Source organism: Stegodyphus dumicola, chromosome 4, assembly GCF_044657685.1.
Source record: "Stegodyphus dumicola isolate Sdum_Otavi_A_Nest chromosome 4, ASM4465768v1".
NCBI lineage: Eukaryota > Metazoa > Arthropoda > Arachnida > Araneae > Eresidae > Stegodyphus > Stegodyphus dumicola.
Genome location: NC_140771.1, coordinates 79,740,644 through 79,764,512, shown reverse-complemented (window position 1 = coordinate 79,764,512; position 23,869 = coordinate 79,740,644). Strand labels below are relative to the sequence as shown.

General features: G+C 31.5%; 1 protein-coding gene across 3 annotated transcripts in view; it reads right to left on the bottom strand.

Annotated features, from left to right (window-relative positions):
- Positions 1-15,981, bottom strand: part of LOC118188307 (glutamine--fructose-6-phosphate aminotransferase [isomerizing] 2-like) — a 54,671-nt gene extending 38,690 nt beyond the window's left edge. For all 3 annotated transcript variants that reach the window (XM_035358718.2, XM_035358720.2, XM_035358721.2), the window contains exons 1-5: positions 15,810-15,981; positions 14,884-14,991; positions 14,197-14,286; positions 12,328-12,453; positions 2,460-2,518 (exon numbers count right to left, since the gene is read on the bottom strand). In XM_035358718.2, the coding sequence (XP_035214609.1) occupies positions 2,460-2,518; positions 12,328-12,453; positions 14,197-14,286; positions 14,884-14,991; positions 15,810-15,816 (390 nt within the window). In that variant the 5' untranslated portion in view covers positions 15,817-15,981. The remainder of the gene's footprint in view (positions 1-2,459; positions 2,519-12,327; positions 12,454-14,196; positions 14,287-14,883; positions 14,992-15,809) is intronic.
- Positions 15,982-23,869: the final 7,888 nt, after the last annotated feature.

The window sequence follows — 23,869 nt, the reverse complement described above, 5'->3', positions numbered from 1 at the left end:
GGAACTGCATCCACAACACTGAATCTCGCAACACCTATATAAAGCCAGTTCTTAAATATGGCAGTGAAATTTTGATTTCAGCTGTACAGACCAAATTAGAAATCCTGGACAAGCTCAGAATAAAGCTCTCTGCTTAATCACACAGTAGTGTCAATTCCAATAGCAGCTATACTATCCTATACTTCAAACCCTCTGATTGCCACCGAGATAATGAAACAGACCAGTCGAGATTTTGTGAAGGCCTTTTGGACGATTTAGATTTAAATATTCTCATTGAGAATACTAATATACTTGTTGAGCCACTCGAATTTCTGAAAATACTCTACAATTTAAAACTGGGTGTAAATAGAAAAAATACTATGTATTAAAAACAAATGGCTTGCCATTATTGGACAATAACTATCCTAAACCAGAATGGATACATGTAAATATGTAATTTTTCAGCAGTATTATTCATTTCAGATGGCTCTGAAATGAATAATACTGCTGGTGCAGGTGTATACTGTAAACTGTTTTCACAGTATTCCCCCAGTGGGTCAAAATTTTTTTTAAAGTTTGATGCAGAAGTTCATGTGGTCTTTTTGGCTATGTAATTTGAAATCTAGAATTGAGTTTTTTTACAAAGGCAACCATTCTTGTTGACTAAATTGGTCAGAGGCAAGAGATCTTCAACACCACTCTGAGCATCTTTTGGTGTCAAAAATAAAACAAGATACCAGAGAACTAAATAGGAATGGTAAAACTAGAATTTCAGAGGATACCATCCCACATAGATACTGAGGTAATGAAAAAGTAGATGCATTGGTAAAGAGACTATGGAGTTTTTTTATTAAACAGTTTCATTCCTTTGGATTCCCTTAAAACATGCATCTCAAAAGAAAATCCTATGTCAGCTAATACTACAGAAATATCAATTAAATCAAAAGGTAAATTCTGTGAGAATATCAGGAATATCTGGAATGAGTTCAGTTACAGAGGCTGTGGCTAATTTCAGACTTGGTACATGGCACAACTGCTTAGTCGAACATCTCAGCAATAGGAACATTGCCACAAACCAAGTATCAATGCCCTGTTTGTAAAACCGACATTATGAATAAGCAGCACTAGCTTGTTTGTTTGAGCCTTGACCCTAAGTAAAAACATAGTGATGATATTCTCCTGCTGTGCTGGATGGCCAGGGATCTTTATGTCCTGAATACATGGTTGCTTTTCTAGTCACTGAAGATTTTTAGGATTTTAATTGTGAAATTTTTATGTTAATTTATTGGTATTGTAAAGATTTGAATTTTATTATTGTAATTTGCAAGTTCCCCCCCCCCCGAACAGCCCAATGTAAATGAATTGATTTCAAAATAAAGCCAAAAGAAACAATAGTTCTAATTTAGGAGTATAATTTAAGATTAATTATCTACAGCCAAGAATATACAGTCCAAAAAAGCAAGTATTTTTAGTTGCAGGAATACTATAAAATCTCCCCCTCGCCATGAAATCAAGAAGATGCCATAGCCAAGTTAATCAGGATAGTACCTATGGAGAAAAATTACATATTTACAGTACAAAGTCTGTAATCCGGACTCGTTGGGACTTCAGCGATTCCGGATTAGGGTTTTTTCCAGATTATAGATCATCAATTTAAATCTGGTAAGATGGCATGCAGAAATTATACAATAAAAAATATGAAACCATAATTTATGAAATAAAGAACAATTATGATCTAAAGGGTATCAAATTTTACAAAAAAAGGCTTAATATTTATTTGTTTACTTTATTAAACATTTCTTTCAACGCGCACATGCATAAAGCATACATTACGCGCATGCGTAAAGTTTGTGGCTTTGAGGTCCAGATTATAGATCATTCCAGATAATGGATGTCCGGATTATGGACTTTGTACCATATTTACCATAGTTGACGGCATATAAGACGCACTTTTTTTCCTAAATTTGGTCTCAAAAAGTTACCTGCGTCTTATACGTGAAGTACACAGGTTAACTTTCAATACTGAATGTTATTTTTAGCCCGGATAAAGGTTTAGACACACATAATTTTTTCTACATCTGCCACAATTATTTTGCGCATGCGTGAAATATCTGTCGCCAAAGCTCGAAGCTGATGTCGAAATTCGAACAGGTTCAACGGTCACATTACGTCTGTGGAGCCTCAAAATAGCTTGTCATTTGTTAATTTTCCTTAATAAAAATATGTTTAGTAATTGCATTCAATGATTGTTTATTTGGCTTTTACGAAACATGAAAACTAAAAGAAACCACCTTTTAAGTTATAACTTTTTTCCCTTGTGTGTGGCCTTCTAAATAAGAGTGCATCTTATATGCCATCAAATACAGTATTAATAACTGAATTAGCTTTTTCCCAATTTTCAGTTTGCTACAAATAAGAAATAGTCATAAATAAGCATTTCAAAACACCAATATAAAAATATCGAAGATAGGTATACATACCAGAAACTTCTTAACATCTTTATAGTTTGTTATGATACCATTATGAACAACAACAAAATCTGAAGGGAAAAAGAAATTGTCAGTTTTCAAAATTGATTTGTTTTTTGATAAATTCATTAAAAATACAGTAGTACCTCCTGTAAAGGACACCTCTACTTAAAGGGCAATTCTGTCGGTCTCTCTTTGAATTAGGCATGTATTTACTTCTTACTAAAGGACACCTATTTAAAGAACAAAATGCCTGGTCCAGTAGGTATCCCTTACTGGGAAGTACTATCTTTAAGATTTAACTTTTTAAACACCTAATTTATATGAAAATATTTGGAAAACTAGAACACTCAAAAATTTACATTTATCAAGACTAGCTCAGTAAAAAAGCTATGAATTCAAAAAAGATGAAATTAAAGAAAATACTGATATAAAATAAAAATTTTAAGGAAATATTAAAAATTAACAAATTCTTAAAGTACGCTTATATTTCTTACTTTATAGCTCTGCACATTTGCTGATAAAGTATAAAAATAGCAAATAATTTTACATCTAAATTTTAAATTTCTTTTTAAATTAGATTTGTTTATGGCCAAGTTTTTTTTTCACTTAAAATATTATGGAATATGTAATTTTTAGACAAGTTAAATATAGCAAAGTTGAATAAATAGTTGATACAGCTTTGTAATTAAACTGGAATGAATTTGCATTAATTTATATAAAACTATATGCAATATTAACCAATAGCTACTGTACAGAAATTCTCTGGAAAAGAACACATTCACATAAATATTCATTATATAGTCTGAGAATTAGTTTTATTAATTTGCAGCAATCATTAGCCATCTAGAAATGGTTCGCAGACTGATTTTAATCAAATCAAAGCAAGGACTAGTTTACCACAGTGAAGCAATCAATGGCCAATTTATTTTGGTTAGTTGTCCAATTTTAAGGCAAAGTACACTTGGACTATTTGATAAGGAAAGAATGCCTTTGCAAAAGATTGTTAAAGGACAAAGAGAATTAGTCATGTTACACACACTAGAAAAAAGCTAAGAAAACGTCCATGGAACATGCCTATTCACTGGAAACAACCTATTTTTGCTTTGGAAAGAATGGCTTAGTGGCTTCTAAAAGTGGTCTGAATTCCCCTCCTCTCAAACATGAGATTCCAAGACCTTAAGAAATAAGAGCATTCATAAACTAATACAGTCAAAAGTCGTTAATCCGGACTCGTCGGGACTTCGGCGATTCCAGATTATAGATCATCAGTTTAAATCTGGTAAAATTGCATGCAGAAATTATAAAATTAAAAATATGAAACCGTAATTTACGATATAAAGAACAATTATGATCTAAAGGGTATCAAAATTTACAAAAAAAGCTTAATATTTATTTGTTTACTTTATTAAACATTTCTTTTAATGAAAGTTGTTTAAGTTGCTTCGTTTTTTATGTGATAATACATTCTCTTTAATTCTATAAACAGACAATTTCTTGTTCAGTTACAAAGTTCCGCTGTTTATAATTGCTGTGTCGAGAATACAGACTAATTTGTCAATCGAAATTTTTTCGTTTTCAATAACCTCTGTTACTTTCTTCGCTATCAGAAGCGAATTATAATGACGAGGCATTTGATTTAAATCATATCAAAGGCAGAGTACATCGATATGAAATACTACATTGAGTAAGCAATTATAAGCCAAATAAAATAAAAATATCTGCCCTCAAGATAAGGATAGTACTGACAGATCAACTTCCAATTCATTGCACGCCGCCACAGCGTTAAAGATAAACAAAGTTTAGATAAACAAACGTTAAAGTTTAGATAAACAAAGGATATGCCTTTATCCATTTTTTGCAGCAATTCCACTTTTTGTTTAATGGACTCCGAAAGATACTTTCGCTTTGTATATCCTTTACATATTAGTAAATATATATCGGAAATTCTATTTGACATAATCGAAAGTTCAAGCTTACTTTTATAAAATTGCTCTAACAGTCTGCAAAAAATAATAATCTGGATCCAATTCAAAGATTAAGGAACAACGCAATCTGCAACATTAACTGAAATAGATAATTAGATAATTTTAGCTTAGCTTATACCGTCCGTTATACATTAAACGCGCATTCGTAAACGTATTTTGCGCACGCGCATACGCAAATTCATAGCGGTAAAGCGGTCGACGCGACGCATGCGCAGAAAGTTTGTAGCTTTGAGGTCCTGATTATAGATCATTCCGGATTATGGGTGTCCAAATTAACGACTTTTGACTGTAGTAAGCTGACTGGAAAATGCAACTAAAAACTGATGGAAATCACATGACCGAATGAAATCAAAAGACTGAAAAACTAAACCTTGGGAACATTAGCAAAGCAAAACATACCCAAAATATGTTTTCAATAAGATTAAATGTAACACATCTTAAATTCATAACTACTACCTTCATACAACATTAAAATAAAAATTCCTAATTTACCTTTTCAGTTTGGTAAATTTGAGACTCGCTAATGAAATAGCAAGTCATTCATTCACAAGAGATCTATTTTGACACATCATGAGAATAGACAAAATAGAGCAATAAAGGAAAAGAATAATTGCTCGAGAATCTCATTTCATATTTAAAGCATTTAATATCTATCAAAATCTTAAAAACAACCCTGTATTTAGTGTAAGTATATTGAAACACTCGATCGATTTCGAGGGCAGCTAAAGGTCCCTCTTCATCAGGAGAAAGAAGAAAAATAAAAGGGAAGGAGTCACAGAAACTAGTGGTCCTTATCAGCACTGCACATGCTTATAACCATATTTTTTAATCAGAGTTACACTGGCTGCCTACTTTTACTGAGCCAGGCTATCTGATCAAACATGTAACACAAAGGACAAGAAAAATTAGCGAAGTTAAAAATAGGGAACGAGGGGCAACTGCACCTTACGCTCCAAATCTAAACTTTGAATAATGGAAAGCAACCACTGAATGGATTTTTATACCCTCTGGTAGTACCAAACGCGAGGAGGTAATGCTATCTATCGGCAAAAATAACTGAATTAAGATGGTAGAATTTTAAAGGCATTAGGAAGGACTAGATTGGACTTCAAATCATTAACTAAACATGCTAAATCTTTGTCAATATGAAAAGCCTCAAGAAAATCCAATTCACCTACGGAAGAAGCCTTTTGGATAATTTTTGCAGACCCAAAGTCAAAATTATAGTTAAATGTCCAACTATGATACGCTATTGACAACTTGTTAATTTTGCCTTTTCTGATATAAGATTCATGTTCCTTGATACGAAACTTCAACGCTCTTTTTGTTTGGCCAATATATCTTAAACCGCACTGACACGATATGCTATAAATCCAACAAGAATTCAAGACAGAAACGCAATCTTTTAGAATCGAAGGGTGAATTTTATTAATAGGGGAGAAACCGACTTGAAAATTGAATTTCTGGAGAATCCGTGCAATTTTATAACTAACAGAAGGATAAAATGGAAGCATGACAAGGTCATTAATATTATTTCTAACAGTGGAATGTCTTCAATGAGAATCAAAATTTTTTAACAGCTTTATCAATAAACACGGGAGAAAATACACGGTCAATCGCAACTGCTCTCAAATAATTAAGTTCATTGGTAAGCAAAGATTCAGAGGAAGCGTGCGGAATACATAAGAGTAAAAAGAAGCCATTTTTTTGCTTAACGGGGTGGCATGACTTGGCATGGGGTGATAAACAAACTGCAAAGGGTTTACGGTACACAGTGGTGCTAAAATCAGTTTCATTGCGGATTATAAGAATATCAAGGAAGGGAAGGGAATTGTTAGATTCAATTTCAAGAGTGAATTGGATGGCTGGATCAATTGAATTCATAATAGATACAATCTTGGATAAATCCTCTTTATAACCGTCAAAAACTGTGAAAGTGTCGTCAACATACCGAATCCAAAGACGAAAAGATAGTTTATCAAATAATTTCATCTCAAAATAGTGCATATAAATGTCAGCAAGTACCGGACTGAGAGGATTACCCATAGCCAATCCTTCAACTTGACGAAAATATGCATTTTGGAAAACAAAGTGGGTTTGACTTAGAGAAACTTTAGTAAGCGAAACCAACTCATTAATTTCAGTATGTGTGAAGTGAAATTTCCGAAGCCTAGTTTCAAGACAATTTAGTGCTCCTTCGACCGGAACATTAGTAAACAGTGATTTGACATCAAATGAAACCATAATGAAATGAAATGGAGAAATATTTTTATCAATGACTTCAACAGAATTTTTTACAGTGTGAATATTGTTAGCAAGTAAAGGAGAAAATCTGGAAACTAAATATTTGGCCAAAGGTTATGAAGCAGTACTTATGTTGGAAACAATTGGTCGAAAAGGAATACCGGTTTTGTGGACTTTTGGAAGAGCATAAAGCCTAGCACAATTAGTAATAGGTGGAAGAAGTGATTTCTTCAACTGAGTTGGCAGAATATGAGAAGATTTGATAGCACTTTTAACTTTCGTGAAGTCCGAAGTTGAAGGATCTTTATGAATTGAGAAGTATGGGCCTTCATTTATCAGTTTAGAGACTCCAGTAATATATGTGTGTTTGTCCATAACAACGATCTGTCCGCCCTTATCAGCTTTAGAGATAACGATATTCATATCAGAATGAATTTCACGTAAGATCTCATTTTCCTTTTTGCCAAAATTCGAACCCAAAGATTTGTTAAAATTAACGTTATGAGTAATTAGGTGGCGGATTGTATCCTTCTGAGTTTCCGAAATTTTGGAGAATTTAAAGGCTTTCTCTATAGGGGTGATGATTTGAGGAATTGAAGGTTTAGATGTCTTTGAAAAATTGAAATTATATTTTAATACTTTTAACTGATCCTCCGAAAGATTCCTATTGGAACATATATATTCCTATTGTTTACAGTGGGAAGATTAGCTAGATAGGTGATACTACCCGACTGGTATACACGCTTAAGGAATTTAGAAATAAGAACATTTTTATGCCGTTGACAAACGGTATCAGTTCTAGACCGATGTATGCTCAAATGGGGAAAAAATTTCCAGTTGAACTAGCAATTTTTAAATGGAGGCAATATAATTTAAATTCAATTTTAGATAAACGTTTGCGCGTATCCCTTATAATATGACGAAGAAGTGCCAATTTGAATTTATGCAAAACTTTTTAAATGTGAACGGAAGCTTTAAGGCTACATTTCACATGTATAAATTTGGGAATGAAATTTTGATGTTTGCATTTAAGTAGAAACTGTAGATGATTCAAGAATTTCGTACGCTTAAGGCGTAACTTACAAAATCGGTTCCTGTCAGTGGAGAGAGTTTACTGAACCAGGCTATCTGATCAAACATGTAACACAAAGGACACGAAAAATTAGCGAAGTTAAAAATAGGGAGGGAGGGACAACTGCACCTTACACTCCAAATCTGAACTTTGAATAATGGAAAGCAACCACTGAACTTAATACAGTCAAAAGTCGTTAATTCGGAATGATCTATAATCCGGACATCAAAACTAAAAACTTTCTGCGCATGCGCCGTGTTGACACATGCGCAGGGGCGTTCACGCGTGCGCGTAAGACCTTTTATGACTGCGCATATGAGTGTGCGCAAGTGCAGAATACGTTTTCGCGTGCGCATTTTATGTATAACGGACGTATAAGCTAAATAATTATCTATTTCAGTTAATGTTGATGATTGCGTTGTTCCTTAATTTTCGAATTGCATCCGGCTTATTATTTTTTGCAGACTGTAAGAGCAATTTTATAAAAGTAAGCTTAAACTTTCGATTATATCAAATAGAATTTCCGATATATATTTGTTAATATGTAAAGGATCTAAAGCGAAAGTATGTTTTGAAATCCGAAATCTGTTTATCAATTTCCTGCTGCTCGGCGGTGGGCGCGTAATGAATTGGAAGTTGATTTGTCAGCACTATCCTTATCTTCAGTGCAGATGTTTTTATTTTATTTGGCTTATAATTCCTTACCAAATGTAGTATTTCATCTCGATATGCTCCGTCTTTGATATGATTTAAAACAAGTTCCTCGTCATTATAATTCGCTTCCGATAGCGAAGAAAAGAGACAGAGGTTGTTGAAAACAAAAAATTTCGATTGACAAATTAGTCGGTGTTCTTGACACAGCAATTATAGGACTTGAACGGCGGAGCTTTGTAACTGAACAAGAAATTATGTCTGTTTAATAGAATTAAAGAGAAAGTATTATCACATGAAACGAAGCAAGACTTAAACAACTTACATTGAAAGAAATGTTTAATAAAGTAAACAAATAAATATTAAGCTTTTTCTTTTTGCAAATTTTGATACCATTTGTATCATTTGTTCTTTATTTCATAAATTACGGTTTCATATTTTTAATTTTAGAATTTCTGCATGCCATCTTACGAGATTTAAACTGATGATCTATAATCCGGAATCGCCAAAGTCCCGACGAGTCCGGATTAACGACTTTTGACTGTATCTATTGGAAAGGTACAAGATCTAATCAATTTTGATAGCTGTTGATTAAAATGAAAAAATTTTAAGCTTTCAAGATTTTGTATTACACCCAAAGAAGTGTCTTTTTCCCTTGTATATACGTTTCAAGAGCATTAGGTTAAAGAATATTTAAAAACATATCTTTAGAATTTCTGAGAGAGACTCGTGCACTGGAGGTTAAAGTGTTCTTTTCCATAGCAGTCATTGCTCGCTTTGAAAGAGTTTCTGAATCAAAAATTCATTAAAAGTTATACAAAATAAGAAATACACACTAAACAAATTCAGGCTACCAGACTCCATATTGAGGTGGAAGACTACTATGTTACTCAAAATTTGATGGCTCTAGCTACCATTGCTTTTTCACAATGCGAAAAAATGCATACATTCATGCAGATTCTTCATTATTTAATTTCTTTAAATATAATACAGGGCGATAAAATTGGGTTGCAACAATTTAAAAAGTGATACGCCATGTACAGCGAATCCTCACAAATGGACTTGCGCTTCATGGGCTAAGTCTAAGAGAGGAGAATTAAAATTTCCCCAGAAAAATTAAAATATATTCCTAGTCAAATATACTACTCAAGATATAAGCAAAATAAGTTCATTTCAAATTAAAAATACTCATGTTCAGAAAAATTTATTGCTTAATTTTATGCTTTATACTAAACTGGTACTAATTTCAAAACAAATTTGTATACTGAAAGGAATGAAATTATATTTGAATATCTTTTTTAGCTTTGGTACATTTTATTGTAATTGTTTATAGTCTAATTTTTAATTCATCATTTTATATTATTTCATTTTATGATCACTATTCCCAAATGAAATCTAATTTAGAACTTATTTTATTTTAAAATTTTTTTAAAGTAATAATTTAAAAAATTAATTTTTTTAAAATGAAGCTTGTTTATAAATACGAGGATGACATATACAGTACAAAGTCCATAATTCAAACTCGTCGGGACTTTGGCGATTCTGGATTAGGGGTTTTTCCCGATTATAGATCATCAATTTAAATCTGGTAAGATGGCATGCAGAAATTATAAAATTAAAAATATGAAACCATAATTTATGAAATAAAGAGCAATTATGATCTAAAGGGTATCAAATTTTACAAAAAAAGCTCAATATTTATTAAACATTTCTTTCAACACGCACATACATAATGTATGTGCATTCTCTACGCGCATGCGTAAAGTTTGTGGCTTTGAGGTCCGGATTAAAGATTATTTCGGATAATGGATGTCCGGATTACAGATTTTGTACTGTACATAGTTTCTTTTTAAAGTTATATTTACGAAATTTTAGGAGTTTTCAAAGTAGTCTCCTTCAGTGTCAATACACCTCTGTACGGGCTAGATTGGGTGAACAGGGTGGATGTTCTATCACTTTCATGTGTTTTTATTCAAGAAATTCAACTGTCAATCTTGCTGAATGAGAAGATGCAATTCCATTATGAAGCATGAGTTATCTAACATTCACTTCTTGAAGAATTTCAAGTACATACTTAATGGTGTACCAGGTAGATATGATTATCTTCTGTCCTTCCAGCTGGATAACTTTGACCAAACCTGTACTTCTAAAGGAAATAACATACATTATTTTTTTCAAGGCATGTTGTCTTTTAACCATTGTAGGAGAAGAATCATCTTCAAAGACCCATATTTTACTTTCTTGATGCACTGGATCCTCAACAAATAATAATGTACATTTCATTACCAGATACGATTTTAGCAATAGTGTGGTGGCCACCATCTTTAAGTATGATTTAATATTTTCTTTATCAATTCTAACATTCCTCTTTTTGGGACTTAGTTAAATTATGGCGAATTAGACAGGAATCTAGTTTTTTTTTTTTTTTTCATATGCAATTCTCATGAATAATTTTATGAATGGTGACAGATCCAATATTAAGTTCTTTCTGCATCGTTTGGTAGGTGGAGCAATTATCATTGATAAATATTCTGTATAGGAGACATCCAGGATTTCTGCTAATGACTACCTTTCTGTGTTTTCATCCTTAAGAAAATTGAAATCTCTGCGAAATTCAGTAAACCATCTGAATACAGTAGCACAAGATGAACCTTCATTTCCAAATGTTAACTGTAGATGTTTAATGCATTCTTCATAATTTAATCCCACTTTAAAATCATAGAACAATAATGTTCTTGCACCAAACTTTAAAATATATTTTACACTAAACTGCTTACAGTTGGCCAATAAAAATTAGTCTGCTAGGCTAAATTATTTCATGTTTTCAAACCTAACCATTCATTTTTTTCTTCCACTTATCTGCATGTGTCTAAAAATTCTCAGAGTGATCTCCATATTACATTTAATAAATGCCACAGAAAAGCTTCTACAGCCAGATTGTTATATCTCCAAGAATCAAATATGACTTGCATATAGTTACTTAACATTTACAACTACACTACTAAAGGTAATTAACAAGAAAAATATTCAGCTTCAGATGTAAGGAGGCTGCTCTATAACAGGAAATGAATAGAGACAAAATTTCTGGTGGCAATAATTTAATAATCCATTACATTACTTTATTACCATTACATAACTTAAAAGAGAATATCAACATTTAGGAAATTATACAGAATCCTGCAAATTTGACCTATGTTGGCAGAGAATTAAAAGTTACCCAAAATATCGAGTTTTACAGAAGAATGGATGGTTTACGCAAAACATTCAATATTTTGAATAACACTTAAAATCCATAACAATTTTGTTCAATACTTTTTATTATTCCAGTCTCTTAAGGTCTCCAATTTCATTTCCATTGTATGCTAATTCGTCTTTCCTTTCAGGACGACATTTTCTCTTACACAGATCAATTCTAATAAGCCTAGATATGAAGTGACAACTATCCAAGAAAACTGAGCGTTTAGCTCAGAATACAATAAAGCCATAAACCTTCAAGTAGGCATGCTTATGGCTAGCAACAGAAAGGAATGTAAATGACAATTATGAAATGCAACAGCCATTTTGTTACTGAGAGGAAGGATGGGATATTTTCATAAAAAGAACAAAATCTATCGCTAATTTTACTTAACTAGAATTTCCACAAAAAGACCAAAACCTGAGACTAAATTTGTTTTACTAGAATTTCCATGAAAAGAACAAAATTTGTCACCAAATTCACCAGGTTCCAATAAATAGAATCATGAAACGAAAGAGAAACATGTAAAAACCAGAATGCCATAACAAATTTTCTAACAGAGCAGAAAAATATATGGATATTCATACACTTACCTATACACTGTAATTACAATTTAGTAATGTGTTAATTTGCATTGTTTAGGTTTGGTAAAGAATATCCAAAGCTACAAATTCACTCAAAAAAATTTACCATTTGATTGATCAGATCGCTGAGGATGGCTATTGCATGCACTTGGAGCACCATGGGTTGCCCAACGTGTATGTGCTATGCCTACATGACAATTGAACTTCTGATCAAAATCAAGATTTTCAGTTCCTGAAAAGAAAATTCCAGTGTACAAAAATATTCAAGTTAAATGATGAATACTTTTTATCAAAAATCAATATATATTTCAAGTATATATTTCTTCTACTAATTTACAAAGAAAAAATTTTATAAATATTCGAGTTTTGGGCATATCAAACAGCTTAGACAACCAGAGATTCATTAGTATTTGACAAAGCTTTTCAACAAAATCAACTGCTTAATTGGCAGTTTTTCAAAAAAATTTTGAAGGCTTAAAAATTTATTAATATGCAGTCTTTTTTTTAAACATAAGTATTAAGTGCATCTGATAGTTTAAAAATTAATTTTTATAGTTAAATGGACATAGGAATATAGATCTTGCAGCTTACTACAAGCTAAAGTCTGGAGATATTGCCATTTTACAACCCTAAAAACTTACTAACCGCTCAAGTATAAAAAAGCAAGTGATTACTCAAATATTCATAAATTTATAAGATTTGGAGAATTATTTGTCACACTTTGTATCTATTGATATATAATACACAAAATTTAATAAAAATAGCCACAGGTTTTAATTCCTTAAATATTAATCCAAGACATGTACTTTCATTCAAGTTTCTCAAATAAGGAGAAGAATTCTATGAAAATTATTTTAACAATACAGGTTTAAAGATTCTGTAACTAAAAAATGTACACAGCATAAAAACTAACTAAATACTATATTTTCAAAGGAAGTGTATATAAATATAAAAAATATAAATAACAAAGTTTAATAGATTTAAATATTGAACATTCCATACTTTCTTGTACAATATACAGGGAGATGTGCAAGAAAGAATTTGATCACTTTTCACTGCTGAGAATTCCTTCTCTCTCACTTTCTTGAAGATAAAGAGCAACTATATGAGAAAAAATGCCTGCTTAGGTAGTTAACAGTTCAATACTAGGGATAGCAGCACTCGTTAAATTTGCAACTGGTAGCACCGAATATTAATTATGAAAGCCTCTGCCCATTCCACACACAAAATATTAGAATGTTTCAATAAATTGATTAAAGCAATGTTAGTATTTTATCAAATAGTGTTTGCTTTACAAAAATAAGTGAAAAATTCAATTTTACTATATAATCCTATACAGAGTGCTGAACCCTTTTTCAAGAAACTTACTGAAAGAAACTTTTAATATTTATTATTAATGTTCAAAGAAATAAAACCTGCAGCTATCCTTTTCAAAAACCCTATATAACATCCATATGCTGGTCAGTCAGTTAAGCCATTGAACTGCTGCAGGTAATTATTTTTACTCTTGATATTTCTTGTTGAAACTTTAAATTTATGACTTGCTCACTTTAAAACAATACTTTTATCTATTTTTTAATTTTTTTATTTTAAGATAAAGATTTAAGAATTAAAATAGCAAGAGCAGCAAGTTTTATCAATAATACACAGAAATATTTTTTTTAAATATTATGTAAAAGTTACGATGCAAGTTCTTGTACCTTGAAATACATAATTATTTTAAGTGTTTTCACACCTTTTTCTAAATACAATTAGAAAACAATATATATAAAAACAATTTATATTAATAGCTTGTAAACAACAAATTATAGCTAAAGTAATTTCACATATTAATCTATGATACAAGATGCAATATTTATTTAAGGATAAATATTTTCAAAGGAAATAAAAATCTAAATTAGAATTGCCTCTTGCTTAGGAAGACAGAAAAGAAGAGTCGTCAGTGCTAGCTTTCTCAAAATAAATTTTTACTTACCCCATATTTCACTTTCTAACATTTTAACTTTTCCACTCCTACGGATGATTTGGATATCATTTCCATTAGCATCAGAATCAATTGCAACGCCTAAGAAATAAAAACTACTAAATAATTGTCTAAAATTTAATATTGAATAAAGATATCAATACTTATTATAGATAGCTTACAAAATAAAATTTACAGAAAATACTAAACATTTTAAAATTAGTTTACCAAAAATAACTACTTGACATAAACTAATGTTACAAAAGATATACTAATACTAGTTTAATTTTAAAAAAAATTTACGTTCAGTCATAATACAAAATTTTAAATTTATACAGCTTTAATAACAATAAATTACGTAAAATCAATAAGAGAAACTACTGCAATTATAACTGTATTTTGAATGACTTTATTCCATAAAAGACTGAATTATATTGATACAGCAGTACACAGGAGAGTCTTAAGCCTAGGGAGAAAGATACCTCCATGGAGGATATTTTAAAGAAAACTAGCTTATAATTATGTTACACATTAGGAAAACACAAAAAAATTATGCAACCAGCTGATTTGCACGATCTGAACTTAAGTCAAACTACTAATGTTCAGTAACTTTACTGTTCTTTTACTCCGTTAAAAGTAAAATATTATTTTTACTTAGTTTTTAGTCATCTAATATTATTTTAGTTTTGTGAAACAGACCTGCTGAATCATATCCTCTATACTCAAGTCTCTGCAATCCTTTGATGAGACATTCTAATATTTCACGTCTTGTACGAGGTTCCAAGAAGTTAAGGTATGCAAATATACCTGTAAAAAAATAAAATCACTCTTAATTTTGATTTTAAATTAAAACTCAGAATTTTAATGAAAAGTTAATGAAATATAAATAACTGTTTACATCAAAGCATTACTGAAAATATATTTACCTAAACAATAAAGTAAATCTGATAAGTGTACAGTATCAATGGCAATATATTAAAAAACGTGCTTATTTTTAGCTAAATATATCAAACACAATCTTCAATGAAACTTGAAAACTCTAATTATGAACTTGCTATTCTTAAAGAAATATATTCATTTATTCATTACAAATAAATATATTTTCTAGTTTTATCAGAAGAATTCAAAGCCTGAAAAACCCAACACTGTTTATGGTTTCAGATTACTATTCCCGGTAAATCTTGTTTTCCTATTATAAGTATAATCTATTATTCCTTCATTTTTGAAAAATTAACTGTTGACAGTGAGAAATGAAAGCAACATTCATGAGAACTGAATTTGAAATGCTAACAGCAAATATTATGTTAAATAATACGTGAATGATAATGCTATATTCAACGTTATTAAAATGTTACGGTATAGACATTATCACATATGGAAACGTGGTTTAAATAATTCGTCGGTTATTTGCTGTCAAATTTAAATGAATATTCTACATTTGTAATTATAAAAATTAGAAGAATTTGGAAGTCAGTCCAGAATGTTAATGGCATAAATACATAATATTCGAAGTATGAACTTCTGATATAAAACGTCAATTTTCAATACATGCTTAATTTATAAAGTTACGTCAAACATATATTGCAATACGTGTTAGCGAGCGCGAGAAACGCATCAAAACTTACCGCACATGGTTACTTATGATAAGTACTTCAGGAAGGAATTCAACTGCAGTAGTCAGTACCGTGCCTGCCGGTTAAATGCCCTTTCAGTGCAAGTCCAACAGCATTAAAGGCCCAAACGTTCAGGTTGAAATCCAAGGATAAAGAGACATGACGATCAAGAAATTTTAGAATACAACTATTCCATCCCTCCCTCACGTCACTGTTGTCTTATTCTGAATGGTCAACTTTCAGAGGCTTGGTTTTACGTAAATCGCACGTCATTTATAATGAAAGTTAAAGTAGCTCATAACAACTTTCAAAATCATGTACATAAATGAGAAAGAATTATCGTTCAATATTTTGCACATGCTTTCTCATTTCTTTTATCTCTAACATATGTTGTAAATAACTACCACGCATAGCTGCCACATGTAGATTCTGTTACAAATGGAGTGATGTGTTCATGTGTACAAGATCTACTACAAGATGTAAGTAGACTGCACAAAACATTCCTCCAGTTATCCTGTAATTTGTATACAAGTTAAAATTATGTTATACAACATTTGAGGAATGCAATTTTGCTTTTATGATTACGTATGTACCAAATGAGACTCACTACATACTCATTTTTATCTCGAAAACGTTTCTGATACATCTGAGGAAAATTTAATAGATAAATAATGCGTATCGAAACTTATTGAACATTGTATGCTTTTAAAATGACAGTCCCGATAGGCTGCAGCATTATTCCGCCACGTATGGTAAGAGATGTTCCTTTTTAAAAGAGACCTGACATGATGCTTATACAAACAACCATCGTTCAAATGCGCTTTTGAAATGAAAACCCTAAACGTAAACCTCTTATTCATTGCTGGTGTCAATTTCTTAGAATTTTAACCAGTGCATTCAGTATTTGCCTTGCAAGGCCATTCGCGGTAGTGATTTTAATTTAAAGGTGTGAGAACACCTCGCCCGCCTTCGGGCAAACAATAGTCCATTAATGTGCAATCAGTCTGTGATGTATACGGTCGATGGCAAAGTCAGTTAGCGTCGCATACAAAGCAAGGCATAGAGTCCTGACATTATGTAAGTTCAATAGTTAGTCTAAATTCGTTCATTGTAAGTTGAAGGTACAATACATTCTAGAACGGGAACGAGTCATTGAGAGAATTGAGATCACATGAAGCGACGAGCGACCCTATGTACGATGTTTCCTTTTATACACAGTGTAGATGGAGTTACTCAAATTTTCCTCATGTGCATTCGCTAAAATGCAGATCCAAGCATGTAATACCTTTCATGTATATTTGAAGTTCATTCAACGTCGCTTTCATGGTGTTGCAATTTTAACGGTTAGTTAAAGATCAATCCTGCCGTTAACAGTAATTGTATTTATCTTTATGGCTTATATGTGCCTTAGGTTATGGCCTTTTTTTCCCTTTCCCTATTATTATAAACACGAAGTTCATCGTAGATTGTTTAAGCCATTTGGCATTGTTACCAGAACATGCTAGAGCCTATCTCTGTGTAACATTGTATGCATTATAACATTTCGTTTAATATTCAAAGTTTTCGTTGTGCATATATGCATTTTATTTTTTCACCAGTCTGTTTATCGCCAATCATGCTGGCTGTCGTCAGTTTTCGAAGGCTGTTCAAAATACATTTTCTCGTCAGGTACTCGAGGAAGCCTTTCACCTCTATTTGCCTGGAATGAGGCAGCCGATACATTGGGTTATTAGCGTACACGGTCACTGAAGAACGACTAAAAATATGCAGCGATTGCTTCTTAGTTTCTATGGCTAATTTCTTTCCCTTCTCTTACGACTTCATGAACCATTTTGTTCTCTGGGGAAAGAAAAAGGCATTTCATACACATGGTGTTTATAACGCTCTTGTTTTCATAACTTTTTCGAATCGCGGGAAAACTATTCTTTCAGAATATATAAAGGACAAGACTCATTTGGCCATGAGATTTGTTAAGAGCTGACGTTTCTAGTACTATTGTTTCAGAGTTCGTATCAAATACGACACGAAGGTCGGCCGAAACGTCTTACCTCCAGGAATACAATATTACTGTGATAGAGACGAGATGAGCACTAAACACAGTACTGTTACCTTTGTAATTACAGACAACTATGATTCGAATACAAGGTAAAATGCTTACTTCTACCATGAGAAAAAAAACAGCATCAAAGAAACACAACATCAGAGAAAAGTAAATTTTCGCGCATTTTTTAAGAACACAGCAACAGAAAAATTTAGATACGCATACACAGTTTGATACCACACCAGCCAAACAAAGTGTGGAGATATATATACTCAGATGAGTTCAAAATAAACAGCAATAAGCTAGAACGCATAGAGAAAGCTTCAGGTAAAAGTAATTAAATGTTTGGAGTAAATCACGAAACGTTACGAAACAATCACATAAGACTAAAAAGTGAAATCTTTAAGGCCGCAAAGATTCCTAGAAGTAGCAATAAAGAAATAAAATTTTCGTGATATGATCAATAAAAATCATCTTAAACACTTCCACGTAAGACTTAACAATCATACAGAAAAAAAAAAAAAAAAAAAAAAAAAAAATTGCCTGGCAACAAATCATGAATGCGTAAATAAGCTTCAGAAACGGTTAAAATCTTTACGTAGCAAACAGTCTTCCGTGCGAAGGAGATAAAATTCTAAATCTAAATACAGAAATATTTATACAAAAAATAAATGAATAAGTAAACGAAAGAATCGCTCCACTTTGTACCTATTCCTAATTTCAAGGAGCAAAAATTCTCTCTTTTCCTCTCTTACAGCAAATACTGATGTCAAAGATTCTTTCCAAAATAGCTTGTAACTTTTGGCTAAGGGGTTACTTGAAGTCAGAGGTCAACAGAGATCGATCATTGACCATACTGAATGAAGCTATTCTTTATCATGTGATAACTAAACCATTTTCGATGCTGTGCAAAGGGTTGTGCCACTTTTAATGACAGCTACATTGTGAATTGTATAGTATCTTTCTATGAAGATCTGATAAAACTGAAGCCCCACCTGTCAAGGGAAAATGTAATTAATCTGACAATAAAACTTTTCATTAATCAATTAAAACTTTCATTATCAAAAGGACATGCAAAATTACCTTGTTACGGTAGTTTTGCGAGCCATTTCATGTGATTTAAATGTACTACAAAGCATTCATAATGTATTAACACCAAATCATGCTTGCCATATAACACAACTATTTTAAGAGAAAAAATAAAAGTGGTCATTTCAAAAACAGTGTTGTTCCCAGGCCTATTTATTTAAGGGCTCAAAGTTTCATTTGAAAACGTCTTCTAATTTTACATACTGGATTTGACTTACTGTTTGTGACTCAGTACGCCTTCATTATCAAGATTTTTTTTATGAATACATTCAATCTCTGCCCATGAATTTCCATACCTCACAACGGATTTAATTATAACGCAGCTTCATCTATTTTTACTAATTTTCCCCGAAACAGTTTTTTTTAACTAGTAGAAAAGTTGTACTCATTTTCCTGTATTCGTTCAGTAACCCAACAATAATAATTTTCGGTGATAATTTCATTTTAAAAAATCTTTCCTTGCTCAGCTTGACTCTCTTTAAGATGGCTGTAATTTTTTTGTCTTCGTAATTTTTTTTTTTTTTTTTTTTTTTTTGTCTTTTTATTGCTAAATTTTTTGTTTTTTTTAACTTTATTTATTAAACATCACTTATGCCACACAAAATTCAGTAATTAAAAAAAGTAATTAAATTTAATTTAAAGTAATTAAAAACACCCTGAAAGCTTTTAGATTTTATATTACGTTAAAGGGGTATTTTTTCCATTTACACATACCTACACGTTTTGAGAGTATTTGGACTAATGCCTTTTTGGGCCGAATATATTTAAAACAGCACATAGTGTTGCCATTGCTCGCTTTGAAATCGTTGAGTTTGTTAACCAAAAATTCGTTAAAGATTTACAAAACATGAACATTTTTATGAAGTTGTTCTGCAGAGTAAAATTCTACGCAGTTTTTAAATTTAACGTTTGGTGTTCCCTTCAGCCATTTTCCCGATACATTTAAAAGCCAGACGAAGGCTGGCAGCGAAGCTGCTAGTGTATGTATAAAGATTGGCGACAGCAGTCTTTGAAAGATCTCATTAATTGAGCTAACTTCAGGAGACTTGTACTTGATGCAAATAATATTTAATTTTTCTTTCTTTTTATAAAGTATTTATTGGCATATTAAAAAAATAAATAATTCGGTTCTTAATTTTAATTAAAACAAAAAACTTAAATCTTGCCATTTATATATTTTTAGAAGTTTTTTTTGGGGGGGGGAGAGGGAGAGATTGTTGAAACTCGGGAAAAGTGCTAATTTTGGTTCAGCTTCATTAACTCAAATACCTTCATCCAAAATGCTAAACAAACAGAGATAAAAATTAAATAGCTAATAAACTTGCATAATACATGTCAAAAGCACAAAAGTAACAACTAATAAAGGGGTGGTTGATTTAGATGGTTCCTTAGCTCAGCGCATCGCCAAGCTTTGTTTTAAAAAAAAATGCAAAATTTATTTAACGTCTATTCTAACTTATTTCTAATGCTTTCCTGGTGAGAAAATTTCTACAAGTGATGAGAAAATGTCTTCGTCTGATACTGAATAAACAAACGCAACAACGAAAAAAATCATGTCCATTTTTATTAAAATTACAATAGTACACACAATACTGCAATTCAACTGTTCGTAACGCATTACAAAAGAATCTAAAGAATTTTATAAAAAATAAATAATAATACTTCAAAAATTTAAAAAAAAAAAAAAAAAAAATGTTGCGATGACAAGTTTTTTTTGCACGAGTCACAGTCATTGGAGTAATATTGGCTGCTGAAAATTCACTGTTTGAGTTGAACCCTTCCTCCTCCTATTCTAACCTCTTTGGTATCGAGTCTAATATCCCATTTGTGCTATTTAAAAAAAAAGAAAAGAAAAAAAAAGGGGGGGGAGGAAATGTGAAAGGATTCAGATTTTAAAGTGGCAGCAGACGGTTAGTTAAAGGTTTTTACTCTCTATCTGAGCTCGCTTCTCTTGGACTCACTCCTGCTAATACGATCTTTTTCTAAAAATCTTTTTAGTTTTATTGTTAAACATCGCTTTCTTTGCACTTGCGTTACAAAAAACTCAAGAGTGAAATCACAAAAAGCTTGAAAAGCAGGGTATTTTTAGAATTCCCAATAGCGTAGACATATATTTTTCTGTTTTCTGCAGGCTTTTCTCAGTTCATCTCATTAGTGCTCAGTTTTCTTAGCAAGATGACTTTCCTCCAGCATATGCTTTATAAAATTCAACAGCAAAATAAAAAAAAAGTGTTTAAAAAAGCCTACTTAGAATACAAAATACAGTGTTAAGTGTTTCCGTTAATTTTTTCTTAGCCTTTTCTGAGTTTATGAGGTATTTTCTCCCCTTTTTCTGCATGCCAACGAGGTGTAATTGGAAGCATACTGGACGCGAATTCGAGAGGTTCAGGATTCGAGTCCAGGCGAGGGTATTGGACATTTTCCCGTCTCTCACTTAAAAAAAAAAAAAAAAAAAAAAAAAAAGACTACTGACTCTACAAGTTCGTCATATCCATTCATTGTTCAGTTTCATTAGTAAGATGACTTGGAGAATTTTTTTGTCTTTTTATTGCTAAATTTTTTGTTTTTTTAACTTTATTTATTAAACATCACTTATGCCACACAAAATTCAACAGCAATGCCAGAAAATATTTAAAAACAGCTTATCTTTAGAATTTACGATAAAGAGCCATACATTTATCATACATTTCTTACATTCGTTGCAGTACATTTTTTTATATTTTTTGTAGTATATCTTTAAAAATGGCGACAACAGTTGGTAATCTGACTAAAAAATCTATCTAGTACTAACAAAATATTAAATAAAATGTAAAAAAAATAAATAAAAAGGAAAGATTTAGGGTTTGCTAAAGACTTTTATTCTCTCTTTGAGCTCACAGTTTACCTCTCTACTCTTGGACTCACTGCTGCTGACGCAGCTTTTTTGTTTTTCATTTCATTATTAAGAATCACTTTCTTTGCATTTACACTACAAAAAATTCAACACAAAGTTTTTAAAAACTACATATTTTTAGAATTATCGATATAGTCTTAAGTGTTGCCTTATATTTTTTAGCCCAGAAGGCCTATTTTTCTCGAGCGACACTTTTGTGTCGAATCACTTTTGTCATTCGTTAAACTTTTCAAACAACTAGCCTCTTGCGCTTTACCAGCCGCCTAAAATAGTTACTATAAAAAGAAAAAAAATATATAATGTTTTTAATAAATCCAGCTAACATAATTTCAGGGGTCGAGCTGGTAATTTATAGAAGAAATAAGGAACTGCGGTTATTGTTTCTAAATCACTTAGTTTGTTAATCAGTAACAAGCAGATTAAATTTAAAAGAAAATTGCAAAAATCTTGCGGTTTGTCAAATGGCAACAAATTGGCCCATAGAAGATCAGAATATTTTATATCGACTTCGGATTGGAATGGTACAGTCACCGGTGTGCCTGTGCACGAAGAATAACCCTGTCGAATAATTTGTTTTTACGAATCATGTGAATTTAATGAAATACCGGATATTTTCAGAATTCCCTTGTAGCGGTTATTTTAATTCCCTAATAGTTATTTTAATTCCTAATAGTTAATAATAATAGAGTTACTAATGCGTTTTCTTTCCAGATATATTGGAAAGAGGCACAAGAGTTCAAGAAAACTATGTAGATTCCAGAAAAGAAGAATTAAAAATGTGTGACATTTTTCTTTTCTCTTAGTCTTAATTTAGAATTAGAGAAAGACTGTACAGTTGGCTCTTAGAATTTCTTTTAAACTTCGATTCTTAGAAGTGAATATAAAATCTTAAACTAAAAGTTTTGCAAGTACAGTTTAAAATGTACAATTTAAAGTTTGAAATTTGAAAGTGGAAATTAGAAAAAAAATTCAAGGTAGGAATTTAAACTCTCAACAAGGTGGTTGGGAGACCTTTTTAGTTCGAGTAGTTAAATTCTGGTGGAGAAAGTTGTAGGGCTTATTTTAATTTCCTGATACTTATTTTTAATTTTGAACAGCTTTCCTTATTTTCTTACTTTCCACCTACAAATCCCTACCAGAATGAGTTTTCAGGATCGCGTTTTATGTAAATGAGGTAGAACCAGTATTTAAGATAAAGGCTTGGTCATTTCCGGACGCTTCCTGTAAGCCCCAGAAGAGCCAACTATAGATATTCTTGAGTAAAAGAAAAGGGTAATTTAGTCCTTCTTTTGGACTTGTTCTTACAACGCTAGAAGTAAGCGATTAGTCGCTGTATACTTCAAGCATTTTAGCTGCCAAGGATAACCAGTTTAGCTAGACTCTTATACCCGATTAAATGTTTAATCTTGCCATATTTTTTTAGCTTTATTATCTTTCAAAATAATACATGGAGATAACATTTAGTGGCAAGGTCCTTTTCTGTGTTACCATATATATATATTTTCCATTTTCTATATTATTTCTATAAAAACAACGTACGATGATAAAATTTGATGGCAACGTTCGAAAAGTGATAATGAAAAAAAGTGTGGTTCGAGACTTATAGCACTTGTAGTTCTAAATAATAATAATAATAATAATAAAGTTTTCTACTTCATTATATCTGGTACGGAGTTAATAATCTTTTCATCTATTTTTTCATTAGTTTCTCCCTTTTTAGTTATTTATCGTTTTCTAATTTCTTACCAGGGAAAAAGGGCAGTTTAAATGGAACTTGCATCTAAAATTTACAATGGATATTTTTCTCAAACCCATCGAAAGTTGCTTAAAATAATCTTAAAATGATTTTGCATTATTAGATTTGACTTGTAAAAAGCTGCCTTGTTCAGTAAATTTGTTATTGGAGCCAGGTGGCAATCACTGGACCGAGTTCAAATTCTGGAGACAGCATGAATGTCTGTCTTTTAGGTATAGGACATTTAAGAATCCATTTGGACGAAGTCCCTTTGAGAGTTTGATGGTAAGCGAAGGGGGTGAGATACCTTCGGA